General features: G+C 37.5%; 1 protein-coding gene and 1 non-coding gene across 2 annotated transcripts in view; one reads left to right on the top strand and one right to left on the bottom strand.

The window, feature by feature from the left end:
- Window positions 1–16,745, top strand: part of fbn1 (fibrillin 1) — a 91,235-nt gene that overhangs the window by 4,398 nt on the left and 70,092 nt on the right. Inside the window, exons 3-5 of the mRNA XM_088334322.1 lie at window positions 9,961–10,043; window positions 12,490–12,588; window positions 14,573–14,668. Coding sequence (XP_088190448.1) covers window positions 9,961–10,043; window positions 12,490–12,588; window positions 14,573–14,668 — 278 coding nt within the window. The remainder of the gene's footprint in view (window positions 1–9,960; window positions 10,044–12,489; window positions 12,589–14,572; window positions 14,669–16,745) is intronic.
- trnav-aac (transfer RNA valine (anticodon AAC)) lies at window positions 6,130–6,202 on the bottom strand. Its single transcript has one exon. It is a non-coding gene; the product is annotated as a tRNA-Val (tRNA).

Below are 16,745 nucleotides of genomic sequence, written 5' to 3'. Positions count from 1 at the left end.
TTAGAACAGGATAAACAAAATTTAAAATTTGTTATAAACATGATTAAAATAGATTATTTTGTATGATCATGTTCAATATTACGAATGCTTTTAATGTCAATATATTATTATTTTTTTAATTTATATATATATATATATATATATATATATATATATATATATATATATATATATATATATATATATATATATATATATATATATATATATATATATATATATATATATAATACATGGTTTCTGTTTTGTTGGATTTAATTCATTCTAGTGCAATTTTCACATAGCAAATAAGATAAATGCTGTTGACTTCAGGGGGGCTTCGCCCCCCTGAGCCCCCCACCGGGCTCCGCCCTGGACCCTGGCTATTTCAGCTGAAAATGAAAATCTCCATTCTGATCCCTGCTTTAATAATCTCTACATCATTAAACTCGTATAGACAGCTTTAATTTTATTATACAGTGGTACTTCGCTTTACAATTGACTGATTTTACGAATGTTTTGGTATCTAAAGTTTGCCTCCAACTAAAATCTTCCTTATTATTTGTAATGAGGGATGCTTCCAATAGCGTCCTGCAGGGTTTATCAGCTACGTAAATTACCAAATGGTTTAGTCTGTTGTCACTCAAATATGCCATCCCACACACATATCATTAGAACGCTTAAACTCTTGGGATTCAGGATATGACCATTTCAAGATGTCCAGTACTTATCACGGAAACATCACTATCTGTCAGAACCAGAACAGGGGGAGGACCCAGATGCGTAACGTTTCTCACACAAGCTTTATTTTATGGGAATGGGGCAGTCATGCACGTTAACACAAACGCCAATGATCCGGCGATCGCTGGGCGGATGAAGTAAGGCGTGGAACAAAGGGAAACCAGAGGCTGCCGAGATGATACCAGTTACACAAGCAGATACCGGACAGACGGGGTCGGTACGGGACAGGACGGGACAGACAGGATAGATACCAGATACACGAGCTGATACCGGACCGACGGGGTCGATATCGGACAGGATACACAAGCAGAATACCATAGAATGTCAAAACAAACGTCTCGCCGGTGCAGAGGTTCGTTGACGGACTGACCAAGGGTGAGTGAGAGCACTTAGAATAGAATAGAATAGAATAGAATATTCCTTTATTGTCACTTAGCTTAAATGAGAGGGAAGCCAATTAGTCAATGAGCCGCAGCTGGCGCCAAACGGGCGGGGCCAATTGGGGTAATGGGCAACCGTGACACTATCAGTCTAAAACGAGATACCCGATAACTATAAAGCCAGCGTAACTCACCAACTATGTCCCCTGGCAGTCATTAAATGACATGATTGTCTGCAAACATGGTCTGGTTACATTCAGGTGAGTCCAGTGAATCCAACCGTGTAAAATATTTAAGTAAAATTTGGAAAAAGCGCATCTGATTATAAGCAGCACCCGGCACATTTTTAACGGAAAAAAACACTTTGTACATACCTAAACCGCACTTGACTATAGACTATGCCAAAATAATACATTAACTTAATAAGAAACAGAACTGCAAATCAGTGTGACTTCTGCTGTTGCATTTGAGAGAGCAGTTTTTGTATGTGTGGCTTCACCGCTACTCTCATGTCATTTTCACTTTCCATTTTTCAAATTCTGTTCCTTTTTGTGGTTATTATTTCCAGGATCTTTGAAAAGGATTGTTGGCAAGGATATGTAGTAACAAACAGTAGAAAAAATACGGGGCTTTCTTGGAAGTACCTGGATACTTTTCCATGTATTTACACCAAAACGATGAGAGTGTTGATGTGCTGATGACTTGCTTCTATACTTGTTCTGCTGAATATTAATGATTTCATTGAGATATTCTCGTTGACTTTTGTTGCTTCATCATTAAACATGAAGAGCTTTTTAACCCATGCTGGATATGAGTCACGTCCAGGAAAGCATCTGTCGAAAGACTTTGCTAGCTTATAGAGTGTCTAGTAATTGCTCGTTTCACTTGGTACACAAATGTCACCAATTTCAGACACATTTTTGATCTTATTTACACAGTTGTCAAGAAGGGAAAAGTTTGCAAAATTATATTGAAAATATTTGTCCGACCACTTTTACGGCAGAGCCTCAATTAAGCCCCTGAGACTGACTCACCGAACCCCCGGGGTTCGATCGAACCTAGATTAAGAACCACCGCCTTAGGTAGAGGGTTCATTTACTTATTCCTCACTCTTCTGTTATTGTGTGATCTAATTACACTATGAAAACCATGACATGAAAGCCATCTATGATTTTGAGAAAGATCAGATCTTATTTGGGGGGAGGTTTATTTAGAAGTCTGAGCTTTCAAGAGGATTCGGATACTTTTTCATACTACTGTATCCTATAAACAAGCATTTTTTAAAAATATTCAGATATATCTGTATTTATTTTATTTAGTATGAGCCTTACTTAGATACATGATTGTATACCATCTTGCTGCTATGGGTATCCCCAAAAACCTTGTGAATGGTTAGGCAAAAAATGGGAAGAAAAATGGTGCGGGTAGGCTAATTTGAGTCTCCGTACAGGGTTCTAAAGGGTCTTAAAAACTTAGTCTTAAATTTGATAACCGCAAACTATATCCTTTCAAAAGTCTTAAATTTAACTCTCAAATGTCTTAATATCCCCCCTGTCTTATGTGTGTTATTGAGTTAAGAACTGTTATAAACTGTAATAAGTTAATTAACAAAAGTTTGGAACGTTGTCGTAAAATTATTTTTCATTTTCTCCGACTTCATCCATTCTTCACTGATTATTGCAATTTGTTGTACGGAATATCCAGATTTTTGCAATTTCAAAAATGCAGCATTATGTTGGCGCTTTACAGTCTCTCTCACCTGCTGTTGTCATCAAAGTAACTTTGGGATAGGAACTGTTACTTGTTTCTGTTTTATGCAGTTATTCTTAGTTATTCTGACAGATTATTTTACTGTTTCATAAATGCATGGTCTTAAATAGTCTAATAAAGTCTTAAATATGAATGGAAAATCTTGGAGGACCTCTGCCGTAGTCTGTATTCTTCCATGTGCTTGGTAGCACTCGTTTTTGGCTGTACCATTTTTTACAGTCTCCTTTTAAAATAAGGCTAGTATTGGCACTATCAGTACTTGCCCATTCTTAACGACAAACATGTATGCATCATTATACATTTCTTGAGCAAGTAAAACAAGATTCATATGCAAGAGTCCGCCTCAATGTTTAATGGCTTGGAGTTTGAATCTTGTTTTTTTCTAGCAATACAAAATCTTGCTTTCATTGAATTTAAGATTTAAATGTGGGTGGGATGTGCTCGGTGATTGTCTCATACAGGGTGTACGAGTTATTCTAGGCATAAATGTCAAAATTATTTAGCAGACAATTTTTCCTTACCATAATGGTTTCATTAATAGATTAATAGATTTTAATTTTAGTTTCGCAGAATTCGTTCGACTCATCAAATTGAGTTTGTTGTCACAATACTAAATGTTGGTTGGTTAAACAGTCACATGACAGGAGGCACTGTAAAGAACCAAAAACAAGTACCTGAAAATACAATTAGCCTTCATAATTTAGCATAGAATGTGACACAAAAGCATATTATATGACCAAAAAAACCTTAATCAAAGTAAAAGATATGTAGCATAAAATTGCTTTGACAACTACTATTTATTCCAAATGTCACTTTCTGTATATAAATGCAAATAATGAAGGTAACGAGTTAAATCGGATCTTTGCACTGCATAAAATATAGATGTTTTAACACATCATTTTGCTCATTTTAAGTGTATATTTTTCATTTCACTATATATGTTTAAATCTAGTAAATTAAGACAACTAAAACTTAAAATGAGAACTTATTCATATTTCTACGTCTATTATATAAAAACTACTTCTATATACTTTAACATTTAGGGTGGGGAAATTAATACCTAAAATTAAAAGTATTTATTTTACTACCACTTATTTTTCAACTTCAATTTTGGGAAATTGAAAAGATAATACAGTAGTTAAAACGGACCAAACTTAACTGTTATGATATCACATTTTGCTTATTCAAAGTATTAGTCAAATCAAATATGAAAATGTAATTAATAGTATAAACTAATAACATTTTAGAATTGGAATTGTCTTAATTATCATTGATAACAACATACTATGCATTGGTAACATCGAAATCAGGCATCAAGGATAAACACGTAATATAGACGTAAAAGACAAAAATAAGATGAAAAGAATGTCAGGATAAATTGTCAAACATATTTACAAGGTAGCCTAAATTTTAAGTACATCAAAACAATAGTGCAATGAAAAACAGTCCCGTAATAATTTGCAGCAATCAAATTCCAAAACAAGTTGATAAATTAGATTTGAATACTCCTACTTCCATACGTAGGCATAATACATATTGTTAGTCTGTGTTATATAAAGTAATGTTGAATTATATTCTATAAGAATGTTCTCGAATATCTGCAAGCTAAACATAAATACTTAACCCATAAAAAGTATTATTTGGTTAGATTTTTCCTACTGGCTTTTTTTTTTTGCAATGTGGTTCCAAGAAAATGTGTGCAAGTGATATGAAGTGCTTCATTCTACCAAAAGTAGTCACTTTTTATGGCATCCATAGGCGATGGTAAATTTAATTCCTGGCAGATGTTGCCATTATAGTGTTTCCCATGCTATTGAAAGGGTTTACTTGGTCCTGCCAGAGTCTCATAAACTTGTATTATTAATAAATATAATATTTTTAAATATATAAAATCAAAATGAATCAGAATAACTTTAAGATATCTCATGATAAAGATTGCAAACGCCATGTGCTCGCTTACACCCTTTTTTTGTCCTCTCACTCGCTTTTGGTTAATTGAGTGATTAGTTAAAATGCGGGCAGCACGGCGGGGCAGTGGTTAGCACGTGTGCGGCACAGTTCTGAGGTCGTGAGATCAAACCCCCTATGTGGAGTTTGCATGTTCTCCCTGTGCTTGCGTGGGTTTCCTCCGGGCACTCCGGTTTCCTCCCACATTCCAAAAACATGGTTGTCAGGTTAATCGGCCGGACCAAATTGTCCCTGGGTGTGAATGAGCGAATGAGTTGTCTGTCCCTGTGTGCCCTGCGATTGGCTGGCAACCAGTTCAGGGTGTCCCCTGCCCACTGCCCGATGATTGCTGGGATGGGCTCCAGCCCCCCGCGACCCTACTGAGGATAAGCGGTACGGCTAATGAGATGAGATGAGATGAATTTTGGGTGAAGTGCTTGTAAATGCTGGAAATTGTTGCCAAGTTTTCCCAATTTAGACTCAGTTTAATTATATTAATGCCCCAAAGCATAGTGTATTGTATATTATTGGCAGAAGAACCTGAATCAGTCTCTTAAAGTTTAGGCACTCGATGTTCCTAAATTCCAATATTCAGCAGCGATTAATGATATTTTCCTTTTGGTTTAAAATAATTTCTATCTTTGCGTGTTTTTAGAAGTTGTTTTAGGAGTCAGATCTAGGGCCCGGGCCCGAATCCTGCCTGAAATTTGGGCCGGGTTCGAGCATAAAATGTCAATCATTAAGTCGGGCTGGGCTTTTCTCTAGCATTTTTTTTGTTTTGTTTTTTTCTGGGAGGTTTTTTTTCAGCATGCATGATGCTCACTTACTTTTACTAAAGTAATTATTTGGAAGACTCTTTTTTTACTTCTACTTGAGCAATGTTAATGCTAAAGTAACATTACTTTTACATGAGTAACACAATTTGGCGCTGCACTTGGATATATTTCCTTACCTAATCCTTTCATTAATAGATTTTAATCTTAGTTCCAAAAAACAGTTTCTTTGTTTGATTGATCAAATCGGGTTCGTTGTAACAAGTACTAAATGTGGAATAGTAAAACAGAGTCACATGACACTGTAAAGAGCCAAAATACTTTTAAAAAGCAATAAAAAAATACGAAAAGCCCCCATATTTTTGCATAAAACAAAAAAGCACATTACACTAACCAAAAAACTAAAGAACTAATATTTATTCAAAATATACAGTAACCTCCAGTATTTAAATGTTGGTTTGTTGGTTGGGTACCATTTCTTGTGGTGTGTCTTTGGCAAGTACAGCCTGGTGGCGCCCATCCCTTTCCGAGTCAACATATGTTTCCACCCGGTCTCAAACCGGGGACCTTTTGCTTGTTAGGCGAATGTGCTTACCATTGCACTATGGAAACAAAATTAATAATGGTAACTAGTTAAAACAGGACTTTGCACTGCAAAAAAAATATAGTTGTTTTCGCCCATCATTTGGCTCATTTTAAGTGTATACTTCAGCGCCGCCCATCCTTCATAGCTGCGAAGACTTTGGTGCTACACTTCTGCGCTGCGCTTTTGCGCCAAAGTGCAGTTTTGAGTTTAGTATGGGCTTCGTTTCTCAAATCAGTCGGGCTTTTATTTATTTTTGATCATTTCAAATTGTGTACGCGATATAACAATTTTTCTTTTCGGGGTAAAAATACATTAAAAAATAGTTTTTTGTTAGACCCATGGCATCGGCTTTATCGTGGATTTATAATATTGCTGCGTTCGATCAATAGTTTATTTTTCAACTGTATCGTTTACACAAATTATTTTTACTCTACATAGTTTTTCTTGATGTGAGTAAATAGGGCACCTATTTTTTGCGTTAAACCCCTGTCTTGTGTACCATGCTGGCTCAGGAGGTAAAGCAGTTGTCTTGAGACCAAAGAGGTAGCAGGTTCGATTCTGAATTAAGAAGGTAGGCGCCCTGCATTGCTGATTCTACTATTGGTGTGTGAGTGTGTCAATGGGTAAAGAGTGAAATGCATTGTAGTGCTTTGGAGGTCCTCAGTGACTGGTTAAAGTGCTATATAAATGCAGTTGATTTACCATAACGAATGTATTTATGATTCAATATTTTACGGGGGGGGGGGCGGCACGGCGGATGGGTGGCTAGTGCGCAGCCCCACAGTGCAGAGGTTCATGGTTCAAGTCCAGATACCGCTGCCTCCCCATGTAGAGTTTGCATATTCTCCCTGTGTCTGCGTGGGTTTTCTCCGGGCTCTCCGGTTTCCTCCCACATTCCAAAAACATGCATGTCCAAATTGTCCATAGGTGTGAATAAATGGGTGAATGGTTGTCTGTCTCTGTGTGGAAACCAGTTCAGGGTGTCCCCTGCCCACTGCCCAAGGCCAGCTGGGATGGGCTCCAGCCCCCCAGCGACCCTACTGAGGATAATCTGTGCAGAAAATGGATGGATGGATGGCTAGATAGTTTACTATGGCATACATTCATCAAAGATCTAGCTTCCTGATTTTGCTTTACAAATGCACCACATTAATGTGTTTAAATTTAAAATATACAAAATTTTCTTCCTTGCCCCAGACTCCTCTAGACTTTCCTCCCAGCAGGGTCTCACAAAAGTCCATGGGAAACACCGCAAAGACAAAAGAAAACTACATTAAAAAAGGCATACCACCCCCTAACCTTGGCATATTCTTTATGAGTCTTAAAGGTCAGGGAAGATGTGTGTTCAAGTTTTAATAACAACAATTCGAGGCTGCTTGTGATGAGTAAGATTGTCCATGATGAGGAAGTTTGGAGCAAAGTTTAGCAATTAAATACTGGCAAGGAGATCACATTCCTGCTGCCTGCAATAATAAATTACTGGTACATCCAAACAAAGGAGGCCATTGGTCGTGTGTGGCTGTGGCAGTGAGAACACGAGAGCAAGCGAGAGACAGCAAACCAATGGAATTCTTATTCTGGCCTTGAAAAAAATGTGAATACATCGCATCTGCAGAGGAACAAACATCTCAGCTGGAGCGGAAGTGTGAATTTGCGTGCGCGTTACAACGGCCTTATGCGAAAACCTCAGTGATTAGAATTTGGTCAATGTATTGTGTTTTTTTGCCCAACAATGTATGGAAGAGGGCTTCGACACGACCCAACTATTCAGTATTTTAAAAAAATCATGTGAACTCGAAGAAAGGAGCATCTGTTCGCAGCGATGACAGCAAACAGCTGATAAAGGTCACACAGTAGAAATTTTTATTCAATGTACTCAAAGTTCATTTCTGTGAACATCTGCACTCAGGAAGAGGCGGCGTGCTGTGTCATGATGACTTAGTAACAAAAGAATGTATCGGACATCCTCACCATTACCTCATGGATCTGGATGGAGTTATGTCCGATGAATTCGTGGGTCAGCGGGGATGAAAGTCTGACATATGTAGGCCTTAAGCACCTGTAGGGGGGCAGGCTGGCTCAGGCGTTGACCTCGATGGAAAATGTTTGCAAAAGTGCATCATTAAGGCACATTAATACTTGCGGCGTAGGAATCTATGGAGGACCGATCATGCCATATGTAGAAATGAACATAGATATAGAGAAATTCTCACAAATATATGCCATAAAAAGATTAACAAATAAATAAATCATGTAATACCTGAATGTATGACCGAAATGCAATTTATTCATATATTTTTTCATTTTTTCCACTTATCTTTTTTACTACTGTATTTATGTTGTCTTGAATTTCGTCGTGTATTTTGCCATTAATTATGACATGTATTTTGTCTAGGGCTGCAACAGCGAATCGATGAAATAGATAAAAATCGATAATTAAAAGCGTCAGCATCGAATTTCATCATCGATCCGTTGTGTCGAGGTTTTTATGCTAACTCAGCACCTTAATGGAAATAAGAGAGTGCATTGAGATTCCTCTTGATTCGGCGACAAACATGTAATAGCACTCTTCAGGTTTGATATTGTTTCATTCGGCAAACGGGCTTGAGGTTTTCTTGATTGAAATTTAAATGTATTCAAATAGCACCTTTTAGACACTGAAATGCAACTCAAAGTGCTTTATAAAAACATTCCATGTAGAATAAGACATCAACCAAAAAGTTATACTGTATAAATAACTAGTTGTGCATGGTTTTGAAATGTAAGATTCCATACAACCAGAACATGAAAACTATCTTTTTAAAACCAAGAGACGGAGGCGCTTATCAGTCATCCATTGTACCCCCAAGAAAACAATCATTTAAAAGAAATATAATAAACAATTTTGAATCTGAGCTTAACGGTACTGAAATCTTTAAAGATATGTACTGAGTCAGATCAGGAGGCTTCTCTACGTGGCTTACGTCAGACATCGTTTCCAGGAATTTTGATAATTTGCTTCGCTAAAAGTAATTTTAGCTGTTAGTATGGTGCAATGACAATTACAGCTATGTCTATCATAAGTATCTGAGGTATGGATACTTTGAAACCTTTTTGCTGCAAAACACTTAGAGAAAATGTGGGAGACAGTGTTTATTGAAAAAAAAAAATAATTACGGAACCCACAGGGTCATTATATACTTCAGTCGGTCAAAGTTATAAAATCTTGGAAATGATTGCAAGTCAGGTCAAGTCACAATCCTCAAAGGACTGCACACCTTTACACCATCCCCAGGTCTGAATCCTAAAGGAAGTCACGGAAAAACTTAAAAAATTACTTACGGATTTGTGCTCTTATTTGAATTCCCTACGCTTACGGTACGTTGTTTTTTGCAAATTGACTTATAGTTTCTGAAGTGGAAGTATGCGAAGGAAGACAGCAACCGTCCTTTTTACAAAAAATATATATACTGTCTGTAGCTCCCAAACCCCTGCTCTGATTGACTTGACTTTAAATTAGTGTTCCCTATCACTAAATCAGTGATTACTATGAAAAAGTATACCAAGTTACATGAAAATCAAAATGGGTTTGGTGTAATACACCGGGTCAATTGAAATGGAATTTCCCTGCAATCAAGCTTGTAATATAGTATATCTCTGAAGATGTTTAGCAAAACGTGGCTGCGTCAAATCTTTCTACATTACCAACATATAGCTAGATATATGTAATAATTTCCTTTTTGAAGAGGGGTTTTATTTTTTAAATCTGTCATTTTCTTGAATATGTTGTGATTTTTCTCCATAGACCCAATGTGTGCGGCTCAAGGAACAATGTTTATTGTTGCCCAGGCTGGAAGACTCTGATTGGGGGAAACCAATGCATTGTCCGTAAGTATGAATACCCCTAAAAATACAAATACAGACCATATAAGAATTTAACAAAAGCATTGGTCCTTATTTGATAACTGTGCTTTCAGTGGAGATTTGCTCAATTACATGCATGATACTAAACAGCGATTGTAAGTAAAAAAATATCTCGCAAAATGCAATATTTAGAACATTATTCAAAGGTGCAATTAAGTATCTAGTGATGAATATTTACGACTTATTTTAAAACTATTTTTACTGGATGTGCACATTGCTTTCGACACTCATAGCTTGTCATATTCGGCTTTAACAAATATTCCTTTGACCAAACAGTCAGATGATGAGAGAATGCTGTTATTTTCCGTTATCGCTCTCAAAGCTGTGTAGCAAAACAAAAACACTATTAAAGTAAGTTAACTAATTGTTCCGATTAATTTAAGTTAATAGGACAAAAATTACAATTTACGTTGCAAATGTAGGTCAGTGTATCTGATAGCGTTCAGGCCACCAGGGGAGGGTTTTCTGCCCCTGAGAGCTCGACGCTGTACAAATAAGCAAAAGAAATGTTGTTGTATAGCTCCAAATCCAAATTCTCACTTATTTGCTTAATTAATTGGACCACCATTGCAATGCTGGGTAGATAATGATGTTTATGATGGGGAATACTTTTAATTGTGGTCCATTCACACTGGCATTCTTTTGGATGTTTCTGTTCTGGTTCTCTTGGTAGACTGGAAGGTCTGAGAGGATGTAGCCTCTTATGATTGCACTCTGGCGGACAAGCCGGTTGCCAGGATGCCTGTCACAGCCCAAATGACATAGTTAAGTCTTAGGGTTAATGGAATATGGGTCAGTGGGTGGACTCTACCTCAGTGGTTCTCAACTGGTCTGACTTCATTCAGAACCCTCAATTTCCACCTTAATGACAAGCTGTGAGCCAAGACAAGATTTCCACTATAAAACAGAGATAGAAGACCATAAGAAAACCATAAGTAAAAGCCCATATTAAACCACTCCCCCACATTGCATATTACCTTATTTTTATTACAGTGTGTATTTTATGTACCACTATCTAAATACTCTATATCAACATGTTACATTGGGTATTTATGTATTATATTTATTTTACTTCATTATTGCTTTATTTTCAACACAAGTATACTGCTGGAAGTGTGAATTTTCCTACGGGGATGAATAAAGTATCTATCTATCTATCTATCTATCTATCTATCTATCTATCTATCTATCTATCTATCTATCTATCTATCTATCTATCTATCTATCTATCTATCTATCTATCTATCTATCTATCTATCTATCTATCTATCTATCTATCTATCTATCTATCTATCTATCTATCTATCTATCTATCTATCTATCTATCTATCTATCTATCTATAATCACCTTTTATTTTTTATTTTTTTCAAAAACATTACCCGCTGAACCAAAACGTCGTAAATTACCATACATAATGGCATGTAAGCTTACATTAAATATAAGCGACTCCTTAGAACTGCAATAAAATAGCCACATACCAAAATAAATTCGTACACAAAATGTTAATAAAAGTTTACATAAAAATCAATAATTAATCATATAGATAATAGAGATTAATACATTGGTAAAAAGAAAAATATTTTACTGAACCTCCCACCAGCGCTTTATTGGCAGACACTTACACTCTATTTTCGTATTCCGCAATCATCTCCTTCGAAACAATGGTTGTAGTGATCGTTTTCCACGTTCCTCTCCCCTATCACTAACTTTCTTGGGACCCATTATAACGCACAGAAAAGGGAAAAAAAATGAACAAAATCACAGTGAAATGAGATGTGGTCCCTCTCAAACACAAATGTTGTGGTCACAATTGACTGAATAGGAAAAAGAGATCAAGGACAGCTTTTTTCCCATCTACTGTTAAGAAGAGTAATTGACCCAACATTTTTTTCTTCCTCTTAACATTATTTTGGACCGCGACCCACTGAAAACGGGTCCGTGAGCCACTTTATCCATCAGTTGAGAAACATTGCTCTACCTGACCAGAGCAGAGGCCAGGCAGCAAAAGCAAAAACTGTCTGAGAAAGAAAGCAATGGTAATAGAGGGGAAAAAAGCAACTGAAAACTAGCATACGAATAACCTAAACTTCTTATATGTAATAACTTGTGAAGCCCTTAGAGACTAATTGTGATTAAGGGCTATACAAATAAAAATGACTTGACTTGACTTGACTTGAAAACATTCACTTGTGCGCTTTTAAATCAGAAAAAGCTCAGCAACATGTGGCAACTATGAAAACATGAGCATGATTAGCGTTAGAAAAGCTACTTTCAGAGGGTTGATGAGGTTGAGATCATAGCTACGCCCTCTACGAGTGAAACGCGAAACCTTCAGAGGACGCATCGGTTACATACATTACGCACATTGAAAACGTCTTGGAACAAAAAAAAGTATGTTGCTCTTTTCAGCCATATGCCGTAGCAGTTGTGGAGATGGCTTCTGCTCCAGACCCAACATGTGCACCTGCCCCACTGGACAAGTCGCTACGTCCTGTGGATCCAAATCAGGTGAGTTGAGACCGCCTATTTCATTCCACCCAAGTTAGTTCCAATAGAATATACAAGTGATTTTCAGGCTTTTCTATAGTTATGTACCCCCTGTGAAATATTATCTCTAACAGCTCACCAGTTGGGATGGTAGGATCAACCCAAGTACCGATATTATTGATACTTAGCAAGTATTTGGATCCGATTGATAATTATGTCTGGGGATCAATACTCCGCTTCTCCACTTTTTTTACTTTTTTTACACATTTACCTTAAAGCGCCATATCTCTATGCATAGCGCACCACTCTGTCTCTCTCTCTCCCTCTCCCTCTCTTGCCCAGGGCCCTCTGCTACTCTTTGAGTCGATGCCTGAGTAAATGACTGACAGGCACACCTCTATCCCCTTTACCTTCCTGGCCACTGGCTGACCTGCTTCATACTGCTTGCCTGTCAGGCAGAGAAGAGGGCAATGGGCAAGTGAAAGAGCAGCCAGATGTATCTGCCCACCGCTACCTTGGATTAAAATGACACAGAAAAAATAAAAGTGCTGCTGGGTGGGGACTAATAAAGTGGTTCGCTACTGTGGCAATACCACAAATTTACATAAACATGTGAAAAAAGCTTACCATATGGAGAGCATCAAGCTGCACTCAAAAATGTAAACAAGCTCCTAAAGAAAAACCTGTAAATCCTTTATTACTATTGCAACCGAGCCAAATGGCCTTCTTCCTTGGAGCAGAAAACCAAAGGCTGGGCATGAGGGCCAAACTACTGACTTTATTTTCAAAATATTCTGCAATGGACTGAATTTAGTTGTCTTTTGTTATCGAGTTTTTGTATTTACACGAAATTGCTGCTTTGTTTGGTCCGTCTCTTTTGAATTTTTTCTCTACCAGTTGTAATAGATATATTTATTACATATTTCACGGATCGCTTAATCGTCAGGGTCATAGTGGTAGGTACAGCCTGGCGGCGCCCATCCCCTTCCAGGCCGTTTTTTGTTGGAAGGATTTGCTCTCCACATAAAACAGATAGTACCGGTTTCCATGATTAACAGTAGCAGGAGAAGCCTCCTGGTCTGACTCAGATCCAGCACCTTCATCATTTGGTGTCCGTTTTTTTGGTGTACAGCATCATTTTGCTTTTCCGAGACAAGCTGGACCTCTGCAATGATGGGCAGCTGCGTTTGTGTGATAGTACCGACAAAAGATCCCAAGTCACTGGGAAAAAAACTATTTTGTTCAGAAATTTCGAGGTCACATTGTACAAATACACAGTATAATTGAATAAAACTGATTTGTTGCCAAGCCCAAATAATATTCACCACTGGTGTCCCGTTTTGCCTCCAAGTGTGTAATTAAATCAGCAAATTAGCAACTATGCTGCCCTTGTAAGTCTAGTATACTCCAGGACATTACTACTCCCACAAAATAACTTGCTGGTCGTCGTGCTGTATAGCTCCGTGCAAGAGTTTTATTCAGCAGATAAAAACACATATTTCTCATAAAGGTTTCTCACCAACACATGTTTTGTGTTGATTTGTTGGTGTCAACACATACTGTAATATACTAGAAGCAGGACAGCAAGGCTATATACAGATACTGTATATAGTTAGGAAATGAAATGAAATGAAATGAAATGATCTGCATTTATATAGCGCTTTTCAAGTCAATGACTTCCCAAAGCGCTTTACATTGTGCTTCACATTTCCCAATAGCGGCTGTGATCTGTGCAGCCATGTAAGGCGCTAACCTGCTTATTGGGGGTATTGGGGATTCAGTGTCTTACCCAAGGACACTTGGGCATGTAACACGGACAAGCCGGGATTCGAACTGGGATCCCCTAATCCTAAAACGATCGCTCTACCTCCTGAGCTACTGCCGCCCGGACACCCGGAAGAGGTTTATTCTCAAAAAAAGAAAAGCAAACAATCAATTATTTCATAGATCAGAGTCTTATTTGAATGACAAGTCAACTCTAATTGTTATGTCTTTCTGTCCACAGTCCAGCACTGTAACATTCGATGTATGAATGGGGGTACTTGCGCTGAGGACAACTGCCTATGTCAGAAAGGCTACGTGGGAAACCACTGTGGGCAACGTAAGTGTCTTTTCTTATTTTGTCGGGTAGAGAGTTTATTTTCTTTTATTCCAGGATGAAAATGGTGAAAGTAGAAATGGGTTGGTTCAAATACATTCCAATGCAAACTCAGACCTTATAAAAGATGAAAAAAAAATAGAGTTTATTGGAGCGCATCAAAGATAGGCACGTACGTGCACGCGCAACAGAAGCAGCTTGACAGAGGCTGCAATGATGATTTCAGCCAGAAGATGGCGTCAGCAAGTCGAATCTTTGAAGTTGTAGACACCAGCTTTAAATTATCATGTTGCCTCATTTAAAAGGATAGAGTTTTGCTTATAAAGTGCGGTTAACATGGCTCAGTTACATTCTTACAGGATATTCAGTAATTTTGCTGTAATTTACGACTTAACTATATTTTTTACTATTTTCTATCTTGTTTTAACTATTTTTTTACCTAAGTTCTTTTAAATAAAAGAATAGAACTAAAATCTGTAGAATATGTGCAATATTTTTTTCTTTATAAGTATTATTGATTTAATTGTTTTGCAATGCAAGCTCAAAAAAGAGTAGTTCGATATTGTTCCCTGCACGGGCCGATAATGAAAAAGAAAAAAAAAACATAGTAATCTTCTGCCACCTACTGATATGTATGAATGAGTGTTTCACATAGAATTGATGAAGCCCTGGTAGGAGGACAGTCTAGGGCAGGGGTCTCTAACATAGTGCCTCCGGGGCTTCAGGGTGCCCCCTAAGGGCAGCTGAGGTGCCCACGGACCTGTTCTGACAATAACTCACCAGTGCTGGCTCATTGTGATTTTCTAGTGAAATTTTTTGTGGTTGAGTCTAATTAACCCTACTTCCAATAATTAACCTAGTAATAACATAGTAATATCACAGTATCAACACAGTAACAACATGATAAGTTGTTATTCTAGAGATATACAAAACCTGAATGCCTTTTGGGTTTTAGTAGTAACAAATTGTAGCTCTCAGCTTGAAAAAGGTGGGAGACCGCTGGTCCAGGAGGCTTGGGGGCTTGCTCCCTCCAGAAGAAACTTATTGTACATTTTGAATTGAAATGCATGGATCTGGCGCTTTTTTAGAGCAAAATCAAGAGGCTAGATCTATGATGATTGTGTGCCGTTGAAAACTATTGAATCATAAATACACTAATTTTAATAGGCAGTGACACAGCAAATAAGACACACCCTCATAGGATGGTAAACAAGACAAGAGTTTTATGCAAGAAAATCTGCTTGTCATCTATTTAGACTCAAAATAACCAGTGTACTCCGATGCTGATGCTATAGTATTTTAAGTTGCCGTATCGGCGAGTAAACAGCCAATATCACTGAAATAAGATTTAAATTGGGTAAAATGTAATACTCATACTGGTGATCTGGTAAATTACAGTAGTATATATCAATACTGCTGTATTTGTGATTGCTGCTGGTTCTTTTTGGATGGTTTACAGGGGGTTATTGCAACAGGCAACTTATGAGCAACAGTCTAGGGCAGGGGTCTCTAACATAGTGCCTCCGGGGCTTCAGGGTGCCCCCTAAGGGCAGCTGAGGTGCCCACGGACCTGTTCTGACAATAACTCACCAGTGCTGGGTCATTGTGATTTTCTAGTGAATTTTTTTGTGGTTGAGTCTAATTAACCCTACTTCCAATACTTAACCTAGTAATAACATAGTAATATCACAGTATCAACACAGTAATAACATGATAAGTTGTTATTCTAGAGATATACAAAACCTGAATGCCTTTTGGGTTTTAGTAGTCACAAAATGTAGCTCTCAGCTTGAAAAAGGTGGGAGACCGCTGGTCCAGTCCACCAAAGCTTTTTCCTTCTCGGAGCGATTTTTTCCATTTGCTTGCTATGGTAGCGCTGAGTTTTAACGCTCTGTTGAAAACGCCTGTCATCATTATTCTGTTTGTTTCGTGTTTATATGACAATCTTAGGTTTACAATCAGGATAGATAGATTTTACTCCATAAATTACATTTTTCTCAAGTGTTTGACCTCTAAACGTATGAAATTTACTTTGTCTCATTAATATTTGTACAACTTGGTTTCTAAAAGAAGAAGTTGA

This window comes from Urocampus carinirostris, chromosome 4, assembly GCF_059441175.1.
Source record: "Urocampus carinirostris isolate Australia breed hairy pipefish chromosome 4, RoL_Ucar_1.0, whole genome shotgun sequence".
NCBI lineage: Eukaryota > Metazoa > Chordata > Actinopteri > Syngnathiformes > Syngnathidae > Urocampus > Urocampus carinirostris.
The sequence above is the reverse complement of the archived record's forward strand: the minus strand, read 5'-3'. Positions and strand labels throughout refer to the sequence as shown.